Genomic DNA, 11,527 nt, shown 5'->3' with positions numbered 1-11,527 from the left:
AACGGTTTTTTTTTTTTTTTCCTCCCCCCCCCCCCCCCCCTCCAGCCACCTTTTAGTGGTGACTGGTTTACTGACTGCTAATGCTTTAAAAATGAGATTAAATCAAGCCCGTGGTCTTTATTATGAGGAAGATATATGCCCCTTGTGCATTCCAGCAGTTTGGCAATTTTAAGCTCGGCAGACATAACATTGATGTATGCTGTATTGCCAAACAGCACGGTAAGTGTCTAAAACACCGTGAACAGTCTTATTGCCTTGAAATGATACAATCTAATATTAGATTGTAACTCAGTGACTGAACCTGCCAGCCTATCCTTGTACAGAATATGAAAGCCGAAGCCACTTTATTTTAATATCTCACAGGGAAGAAATTGTTCTTCATTTCAGCATTGAAACAGAGAACACGTTAAAGGTAAATCTAGATTGCACAAAAACGGAAACCACAACATATCAGGCCCTTTTCATCAACAGCACAGACGCATCAGCCTTTTGGAATAGGGCATCGAAATGCCAGTCCAATTCATTCAACGTGGAGGGTCCCCTTAGCATTGTGAGTGACTGCTGGGTGGGATCTGAGAGTCCCGGGATTCCCAAATGAGAGAAAAGCAGATGCACCCTTCCCGCTGCATTTGGAAAACTCCGGGAAGAGAGCAGCTTTTCTCTAATTCTCAGCACTGCTGGACTTGTTCCTTTTAATCAACCATAATTCACATAGACTCTCTCAGGCTCCTCCACACTTTCTGCTCACCGATCAAATTTCAGACATTGATCCCTCAAAGGTCCCAGGTGGCTGATAGCCTTAGTTTCCATGGTCAGGATGCCACCTCTGTGTCTCCTGCGTAAAGGGGATGTATGCACCCATGCTTCAGCCTGTCCCTGTTATAGCAGGTGGGATATCACTAGGTAGGTTGACCTGGTATAAGGGGTTCTCAGGCATGGGACCTTCAAGTGCTAAATCCAGGTCAGTTCAGGTTAAATGGGGATGGTTAGCTACTATGTCCCTCGGTGAGGACCCTGCCCACCAGATCACCTTCACCCAAGTGCAATCTGGTTTACTAGTAACTGAATATGAAAGAGAGTGCTTCACGGGGAAAGGAAGCCACCAAAGAGTGGCATGAAGCTGGATTTATGGACTGATTGTATTCTATGAAATCTAGATTCTTATACCTGACAAAATCACCGCCTTCAGATTTCAACTTCATCACACCTTCACTAGGAGAGTGCATGGGGAAGGCCTGTTCCTGCCTGAGTGCCCTAGTCCATGTTATTGCTGAATATGAATCCTCATTCTCATATGTCTTCCAGGTTATAGACTAAATGGGACCTGGGAAAGGAAACCCACAAAAAATGACCAAATAACAGCCTATTGGTTTAATTTTTTACTGATAACTAAAGATTAAGTTTAAAAGTGGCCCTTCAAACCTGTTTATCCATTTGAAGACCTAAATTTATTTCAGCTAAGATTAATTTGCCTGGCTATATACCTCATATAATTTTTTTTAAACAAAGCTTAATTTTTAGCCAAATCTTTATAGAAGTGAGTAACAATTTTTCTTTTTCCTGTAGGTCTAACACAGCAAAGGCCAAAAGAAATAATTATGAGCTGCCATCTAACCAAAATAAGAGGGACAGAAGTACAAGTACCAATATCCATAGATTCCAGAACATTCAGTTTTGGGTTTTGTTTGTTTGTTTTTCAGGGTCAACACCACTTTAAAATATCTAGAATAAAATTTAAAAAAAAATACTGTTCATCTAATCACAGTTATTGAGTCAACACATTACCAAGCATTAAGGTATTTGGAAGCACTAATGAAAGTTTTTATATTTGGAAATCTATATGTTGTAGGTGAAGCCATCATCATTAAAATAAAATTCTGAAGGAAAAACAACAACAGAACAGAAAATCTGCCAAATTTAAGCAGTAGTGAGGCCATAAAACATAATTAATTGGAAAATTATTCTTCTAATATTTTTATATTAGTAAAATGTCCTCTGGTACACATAAATAGTAAGTCAATTTGAGCCTGGAATTGTTTTGGGAAAAACAACATAGAAAGCTACACTGATTGGAGAGATCCTTCTACTGCTTCCCAAATTAATTTATATTAATAATAATAAAAAAAAGGGCAAGACCATGCGGGAATAAGTACATGTTTTTACATTTTTTCCTTTTTCTTAAAAATATACACCGTTTCTGCCAAGATTGTTTTATTATCTCGGCAATAAGGAATGAGAAGAGATGGAGGAAGAAGAGGAGAAGGGAGAATCCATTACCTGCGACTGCGACTTTTGCTGTCCGACTGGTGATGGACCCCGCGTCGCCTACAGATGCCTCGCATTGGTAAAGGCCCTCGTCTGGCTTATGGTGCCTGGAGTGCAGTACGTTTTGTATCAACAGAGACCCGTTGGGAAGTTGCTGCTTCCTTTCGTCCACCCCCAAGGCCAGGGGGATGCCGTCTTTCTTCCACTTGATGACAGGGACTCCTCGGTCGGACTCCGCGGAGCAGTTCAGGAGGACATTTCCTCCCCGCATGGTGATGGCATCCGAAGGTTCCGACAGGAAGTGCAGGGACGTGAAAGCCTTGATCTGGAAACCTGGAGCAGGAAGACCAGGGGAAGAAGTTCATTTACATGCCCTGCCTTTTTTGTTGCTGTTGTTAATCATCACCCACGGATATTTTCCCATTGATTTTTAGAAAGAGTGGAAGGGAGGGGGAGAGACACATGGATTGGTTGCCTCCTGCATGCTCCCCAACCAGCGCCAGGGACTGAGCCTGCAGCCCAGGTAGGTACCCTTGACCAGGAATTGAACCTGGGACCCTTCAGTCCCTGGGCCGATGTTCTGTCTACTAAGTCAAACTGGCTAGAACTTCCCTGCTTTTCCTTTCTAAAACTCTTTGAAATCAAGGATTTGGTATTAAAGAAGCAAAAAAAGTACCCAATTAAAGTAGCCATAATTAATGAAAGAATTGGCCCAAAGTGTAATAATATGAAAAGTTAAGAATTTATACTAATCTAGGCATGGCATCATCACATATCAGTTAGTACTTGAAAATTTAGGCAGAATAAACTAAAATTTTCCAAATGAATCTAGATATTTTAAAGTGGTAATGGATAGTAGTACAGTAGCTTAGATTTGGGATACTATTCCTATCTCTTTATTCTGATTATAGTATCCATTCGTTTTAAAAAATCTACTCAGACAGGGTGTTTTATTTATAGCAACAACAAAAAGACTCTGAACAGAGTGGGGAATGTTATTTAGAACAAAGCTCAGGTGGGTTTTAAAACAGGTAAGTAATCCCACCTGCAGAAACAAGTCAATAAAGCTACTGCCTAAATCACAAGTCCCTGATGTGTCCTAATTTCTAGCCAAATGTTGCTCAAAGCCAGAAAATCTAAGTGAAGATTCTAGGTGGAATCCCCCCATAAACATAAGCGTGCATAAGAAATCAACAGGAGGAAGAGAAAGTCATGTAAGAATCCTGAGGGGGTAGAACAAGTATAATTAAAGAATATTCTTTTCGGGCTGACAGCATGGCATTTGGCAGAATGCTTGTTTGGTGAATCACAGACTTTGAGGGTGTTTCAGGGGGTCACTCGGCTCACCCTTTGCTCAGACATGTGTATACCTAAGTCCTTCCAGTTAAATTACTTTCCATTTCATTTTTAACCATGTCTGGAGGCAGGGGATTCTGCAGTGTCCCTTGGTAGCTTGTCTTCAATATTTAATCATTCTTAGACTCTAACTGAATTTTCTTGATTCTATTTAATTCCATTTCCCCCCTGAATCACTTAGTGTGAAAATGCAGAGGAGCTAGACATTTCTTTGTAAGAGCCCTTTATACTTTTGAAGAGGCATTTAATTTTATTTAAAAAATACCCACTAAAATATATTTTAGTCTTCTTTTTTTCCAGAATAACAATCCAACGTCACCAGTTTTCATAATTTTTCTATAATGGGAACAATTTTTGTCGTGCTTTGTATAAACTTTTTATTTTTCTATCATTTAAGACAGGCACCTAAACTGCTTATAATTAATACTCCCACAAGGGATTGACCCACACTAGTTCCATTGGACAGAAGTACTCCTCGCTTTGTATACTGCACTTTCCAGTGAAGACGAGTCTAAACAGCTTCTCACTGTTTCTCCATGACATGCTCTTGCACATAAAAGTTTCCTAAACCATATATATGAAAGCTGTTATTTTACTCCTTCTGTTGAGTCTTTCCCAGTGAACTGCATTATTCATCCCCATACACTCATTGCATCCAACGAGGCCATTCCCCCAAAGAAAGCAGCTGAAACTTTGGTCAAATTAACATCAATTGTAAAATAACAGTGAACATGTAAGTCTACCATCAATGATATTGGTAAATATCCCAAAAGATACAACCTGGCTCCCTCACTGGCTGATAAGCTCCTCCTCCCCACAGACCCTGATAGTGTAGCTCACCCAGGTATTACCGTCCATTCTAGTGAAAAGTAGGAAACTAGGAGACTGAGTGTTTAGCACTTGGTCCTGTATGTATTACTTAGAGATCTGTGATCCAAATATACCCTCTAAGTCCTCATAATATCAGTTCCTTCATCTATAAAATAAGGCCCCTGAATTCTAAATTCAGCATCCAGTGTGGAAACTTGTCAGAACCAGGCTGGGTTGAAGGCATCCATCAAATGAACCCAGCTCTAAGTTGACTGAGATGCAGGCTGAGTTTGCTGTGAATGCCTCCCCCATGCCCACATGCTATCTCCTTTATAACAAGAGAAACAAGGTAGTAAATGCCTAGCTTGAGATACACCAAAGACAGGAAAACAGAAAGAAGTTCTAGTGTCATTGAATGTCAAGGCATTTTACTAGAGCAATACCTGCAACTTCTGTACAAGTAGCCTTCATAAGGTAGACATAAATTTCAAATTCAAGACCAGGCAACTATATTGAAAAGCATTTACTACTCTTCTGTTCTTCCTGGGGACTATATCTTTAACAACGAGCTCATGTTGAACACCTTATTTATGTCAGAGAACATGGCATACATTTAACACAGCTGTTTATGACAGCATGGCAACGAGCATCTGTGCCCATTATCACAAATAAAAACTCCACTCCATCTGAAACAAGGAGGCTATGACAGTTTTCAGTGCTATGAGCACATAATTTAGGCAAGTTAAGTAAAGATTAACTTTTCTTCAATACAATTACCCTTGCAGTTGGCTGGTAGTATGAGCTGTGTACTCCTTACAACAATTACATCTTGAAAATATGGCTCTGGAATAAAGATACCTCGCTGCTTTGAGTGACAAGCATTACTTACTTAGTTCTTAGAAAAGATGGACCCAAACAAATAGAATCTGTTGGGGAATAACAGATATGCCTCCAATTGTTCCCTTTTCAAAGAGTCCGCCCATGTTAGACACAAGCTGTCTCCACTCCTCGCTGAGGTATTTCCAAAATATCCCACTAATCATGGGGAAAATGAGACATTTTTGGGGGGTTAGCAATCTGAATCAGTGCCAGTAACCTAAGGCACATTCTTGTTAGTCTATAGTCTAGTCACTGCCCCTTTTTTAGTTACAGTGGGGCCTTGACTTATGAGTTTAATTCGTTCCGTGACGGAGCTCGTAACTCAAATTACTCGTATGTCAAATCAAAAAGTGAACGAGTGAGACACGTGATGCTGGGCTGATGTTGTGGCGTTCACTGTGATGTTCGCTGCGCCAACTAGCGGTGGGGTATCTGAAGCTGGCTCATAACCCAAATTTTAGCTTGCAACTCAAAGCAAAAAAATCGGCCGAGAGATGGCTCGTATCACGAAAAACTCGTTAGTCGGGACACTCATAAGTCAAGGCCGCACTGTATCTGGTCCTGCAAGACCTGTTTACCTAAGTACTACTCCCATTTTAGAGAGGCCATAAACCATGAGCAATACACAACCACCAGACGGGGTTATCAGCACTGGTGCCAGGCCAGACCTTAAGGTGTGGTCTCACAATCCCCATCCCATCACACAGGGCTTTTTGCAAAGCCCATGAAAGGTCCAGAAGTCTGATCCATATTTGATTTTAGAGAGGCCATAAACCATGAACAATACACAACCACCAGACGGGGTTATCAGCACTGGCGCCAGGCCAGGCCTTAAGGTGTGGTCTCACAACCCCCATCCCATCACACAGGGCTTTTTGCAAAGCCCATGAAAGGTCCAGAAGTCTGATCCATATTTGGGGGGACAAAGAAACCAAAGGGTATAAAGGGAAAGTTTTCTCCAGATTTGGAGAAAAACAGTCTCCCCTGTACCGGTACATGTGAAACATCTGAAAATAAATGGGTTTTTCCTGTGTCTCCAAGTACTCCTGTGTGTTCTTCTGTCGCCTGGTAAATTCTATAACACTAATACATTGCACTGACTTCAATTTAGAGTTTTCCTTGGAGGCATTTTGCCTATCAGTATACATATCTTAATATGAAATGATTTTATCAAATTGTTTCATCCAAGACCCAATCTGAAATCAACTACACTAATTTAATGTACAAACAGAGAAAGAGATGATAAAACTGAAGATGACAAAGAAGTAAAGCTTGTAGACCAAAAAGCTGTGGCTGGAATTTGGGCATTAGTAGGGTTGATGAAGGTAGAGATCTCTTGGGAAGGGGGTGAAAAAAACAATTTGGAAAGCAATAGAAGAATGCTTTAGAAAGGTCAAAATGGAGCTACTTTACAATTTTATAGAGGATTTGACATTAGAATGACAATGGTGAGAATTTCATCCAGAAGAAGCCTTCGGGAGAAGTTTTGGTTTTGCTCTGTTTTGGTTTTATTTTTAAGATGCCAGTGGTCATTCTGTTGAACCCTCAAATAGTAACATTTCCCAGCCTTGCTTCATAAGAGAAAGGAAAAGTGTCCAATTATGATATGACACTTTATTATTTTTTTTCCAGACTGACACAGATTAAGAAAAGATTCCTTTTCTTTGAGCCTGCTGTAAAATGACATAGGTAGTATATTCTGGGCAATATACGCGAGAGTACCAAAATCCTATCCACTAAGAAACCTGCATAACTGAGTCTGACACCAGAGTCCATGATTAGAATGAGTGAGTCTCCAGTGCCCTCACCCTCTAATCATTGTCTTGGGAAGATTTCTAAATCTTCAGTATTTAGGCACACAGTTATACATGCATTTGACTAATTGGTATCTTTTCTTAATCTGTGTCAATCTGAAAAAAAAAGAAATAAAGTGTCATATCCTAATAGGACACTTCATTTTTTTCTTCTTCTTTTTTGAAAGACAGCAGTTTAAAGGCAAGTACCACCTTACTAAAACCTTCACTCTTTCCTGAATGAAGATGCAGAGAAGGGCCTACTCTTGTAGGGTGACCCAAAGAAGAAATACTAACATGTGTTTGCTTTCGTGTTGTCGGACATAAACATCAGAGATAACATTGCCAGGGATATTCCAAGTTTATATCAATTACCCAGAGACAGAAAATATATTTAATGTATTTTAGAAACTCACCAAAATGATCAAACAACTGTTAGAAATATTTCGGCAAGCTTAATTCCCTTTGTGCTTGCTCTCCTTATGGTTCTCTTGTTAATTTCAAAGACCTTCCAGTCAGAGGCAGACTACCTTAGATGGTTTTTTATGGTCTGACATTTTATCTACAATATCAAACATTGTTAAAAATTGTGAGAAACAATGCCCCACGGAGTCAGAAATTCCTTTCCAAGTCTAAAATGTAAAAGCTTTTGGTTAAAGCAATAAAAGCTAAACCTGAAATTTACGAAAAGTAACATGAAAGTAAAAAGGAAGTTCCTGCAAAGATTTTAAGATTAAAAAATGTCATACGAATCCCCACCGAACTTGCGAGGCATAATTTTCTCTCTTTCAAATTACACCAACTTTCACTTGGCGCTGCTGGGAGATTTTGATGATTCCCAAATCTTGTGAACAACCCAGAAAACTTTGCCATCATTATCTCTTCTTAGAAATAGAGGCTACTGTATCTGCTTATCTTGTGATAAAATAAAGAGATCTCCACTGAAGGAAATTTAAATTATTCTATGGATGATGGCATAGCATTCATTTTCAATTCACCGAACATCAATCACACGTGCATTGTAACGCTGGACTTCTGCCCCAGCAAAAGCCAATAACGCTTGTGAGGCTTTGCAATGAAGTGGGATGTTAAAAAACACAAAACACAAACAACATGAATGAAGAGAACTCCTAACTATATGCCAACCTCGCTGGGTTTAGGACATCAGGATATAAATTCTGAAACAGTCATTTCCGAACTATGGTCCCCCGATGCGCAAAGCAACGCTACCTGGGAACTTGTTAGGAAGGCACGGTCTCAGGCCCCACCTCAGACCTACTCACCAGCAACTCTGGAGGTGGGGTCCCACAAAATTAATTAGCTTTAATTAATTAATGCTGTAATTAGCCTTCCAGGGGAGTCTGGCATTCACTGAAGCTTGAGAAGAGCTGTTCCAAAACATCTGGTGGCCTAAACCAGATCATGAGGACCCTTGCGTTCTTCAGACTACCTCGTTCTAACGTTCCAGATTGGGGAATTTGTGAAAGATGGCTCAGTTCTCCTTCTCAGTAGGGAGATGAAGTTTGGTGTGGATGCAAAAAGGGCCAGATGCTGACTCAGGGTAGGCCTGTGTAGCAGCCTTGCAAACTCAAGAGAACTAAAGTAACCACAAAGAATGGTCTAAAATTAAAAACCTTTCATTAAAAAGCAGTTTGTGGTGGGTAGTCATGTGCTAGGCCAGTATCTTCCTGGATAAAGATCAACCTGGGTCTCTTTACCGAGGCTCATGCCTTTTTGCATCTAAGATAACAGATCATTGAAATGTCAGGGTAATTTGTAACCTCCCTTTTGCCAGACCCCTTAGGGTACAACCAAATGCCCTGGCACCAGGATGAGACCACAAATGCCTTCATTGTTATTGTTATCATGTTAATTGTTGACTGTTAACTATCCTGTGCCCACCTAAGTAAAAGAAGGCTGTGTCTATCATTTACTTTTTATCCAATCCAAGAGGTCCCCCCCCCACTTTGGCTTTCTCTCGCCTCCCTAATCTATCACCAATGGATTTCATGTAACCCACTTATGTCTCCTCCTTTGATGGTAATGTATAAAACAAGGTGAAAAACTGCCATTCTCTGGAGCAGTCTCCCCATTCATTGAGGTTCTTGCTTCCTGGGAATTGTGGACAGTTTGGCTCAATAAACTCACAAAAATTCTTTACCGGTTTGAATGTTTTTATGTTAACAATGAAGATGATCCGGGAAGGTAACTAGTGGAACACCATTTCTACATATATATTATTGTAATTTGTTATATATTCTCTGAGAGGCTGAAGTGGAGAAAGGGCCAAGAAAGTGGCCTGTTGTTGACAATACCTCATTTTTCCTCTACTGTAACCAGCACTCTGCTTGGACCCCCAAATAGTTGTCCTTTAAACAAAATTAAATGCCAGTCTATTGGACGTTTAGAAAGCTCCCAGGAATATTCTTGGTTCCTCACAAAGGAGCTATCAAAAGATTTCTTTTGATCAACTATAATAGCCACAGTCCTCTCCCAAAAGAAGCTTCAGTAAATATAGTGCTTTTATTTTTCTAAGATTTTTAATTGATTTTTAGAGAGAGAGAAACATTGATGTGAGAGTGGAACACTGATCTGCTGCCTCCTACACGCCCCCTACCGGGATTGAGCCAGCAACCCAGGGCATGTGCCCTGACCAGGAGTCAAACCAACAACCTTTCAGTGCACTGGTGGACACCCAACCAACTGAGCCACACCCACCAGGCCAGGGGTTTTTTTGTGTGTGTGTTTTTTTTTAATATAATATTCTTTCTCAGGTTGCATTTCTTCCATTACATTTTAGCTCTGTGGTCCATTGTAGCCTCTTAAAATACTGGCACTTGAGACACTCATTCTGCTGACTTGCCCTTCAGTGCAGTTTGGGCTTTAGGTGGATAAAACCATAATAGCACTTTATGTGCTTCATCTTAAAGTAAGACTTGAACTTCAGCCAGACCAGAGCAAGAAAGTATAGCTCACCAAAGCACCAGAACCAATAACACTGGGACTTCTGTGAAGTATCAGAGTGTGTGTGTGTGTTTCTACTTTGATAAGAGACATAGTAAAAATAGTTGTCAGAAGGTGTGGTCATCTCTTTAAAAGACTGTGTGCATTCCAGCTCTTGCTAGAGACGAACATATTTTAAAGCTGTTTCACTTTAAGACAAGTTTTTATTACTAATAAGTAGAAATCAAAAAATGAATTAGGTTTTGTGGAATTTCTTCCTGAATTTAAATGATGCAAGGAAGACTTTCCAGAAAGAAATATAGGTTTGTTTTACTATGGGAATTTATTAAGTATCATTAAAATGTAGGGAAGATTTGGATGAAAATTTTTAAATGACAGTTCAAGTTCCTCTCCCATTACAGTTGCCAGATTTATTAAATAAAAATTAAGGATGTCAGTTATATGTTAATTTCAGATAAACAACAAATAAAGTTTTAATACAATCATGTCCTACATAGTTACATGAAATAAATATTGCATAGGACATACTTGGACTAAAACATTATTTGGTGTTTACCGGAAACTCACGTTTTACTGGGCATTCCGTATTTCCCATGGCAACCTGATGCCCCAGGAAACAGCTTCCTTCCTTCAGATCCTGGCAAAAGTAAGCATATAGTTATGAGTTCATACGACTCCATTCAGCTCTCACAGAGAACAGTGAACTCTTGGGAAGTTTCCCTGATTGAATCAGGAAAAGTGATTTTAGTGTCAGGACATGAGCTGACCTGGACCAACACCACCAAATATCCACAGATGCCGAACCCGATAAGTTCTCGACAAAGCGATTCTTCTTTTTCTGTTCCCTTTACAAGACAGGGAGCTGACTTCAGAAATAGAAATACCATCTGCGGAGTTCAAAAAGCAACTGCCCCCGCAGAAATCTTAGTGCGGCTCCCCAGAGGCTCCCCACCAGACATTCTGAACACCCTGTGTTCAGAGGAGATCTGATGTTTTTATAGGGCAAGAAATGTGTGCCCCAGGCAACTGCCTGAGTGTCCTCTGGCTAAATCCAATGGAGGAGAAAACGATAAGGGCCAAGTTAGAATGGGGGAATAGCTTCCACACCCCTTTGTAGCTCTAGGAGCTAAACCTGTAACTCCAGCTTGGTTTTGCTGTGTGAAACTGGACAGATTGTAATGAGATTGTTTTTCAGCTCAACAGGTAACAAAGGCAGCCTGACATCTAGATGATCACTTCCCAGGCTTCATGCAAAATTAACACTTAAAAGAGAAACTCCGACGTGCTGCTTCATCTGCCCTGGGTTTGAGCCTTCCCCCACTCTCATTTTGGTAAAATGTAAGCTGGTTTTCTCCTCGCTCTGTGTTTCAGCATCTTCCTCAACCCAGGGGGATGCATGCCTTGTTACAAGTGCAGAGCTGTGCACTGGGGCACTGAGAAAGGTTACCCAGAATATTTTT

The 11,527-nt window shown here is 40.3% G+C and overlaps 1 protein-coding gene across 1 annotated transcript in view; it reads right to left on the bottom strand.

Annotated features, from left to right (window-relative positions):
- The window catches only part of DCC (DCC netrin 1 receptor), a 980,448-nt gene that overhangs the window by 602,610 nt on the left and 366,311 nt on the right, over positions 1–11,527 (bottom strand). Inside the window, exon 2 of the mRNA XM_014538876.1 lies at positions 2,278–2,598. Coding sequence (XP_014394362.1) covers positions 2,278–2,598 — 321 coding nt within the window. The remainder of the gene's footprint in view (positions 1–2,277; positions 2,599–11,527) is intronic.

Source organism: Myotis brandtii, unplaced genomic scaffold (assembly GCF_000412655.1).
Source record: "Myotis brandtii unplaced genomic scaffold, ASM41265v1 scaffold200, whole genome shotgun sequence".
In the NCBI taxonomy this organism is placed as follows: Eukaryota; Metazoa; Chordata; class Mammalia; order Chiroptera; family Vespertilionidae; genus Myotis; species Myotis brandtii.
This window is presented reverse-complemented; position numbering and strand designations above follow the sequence as displayed.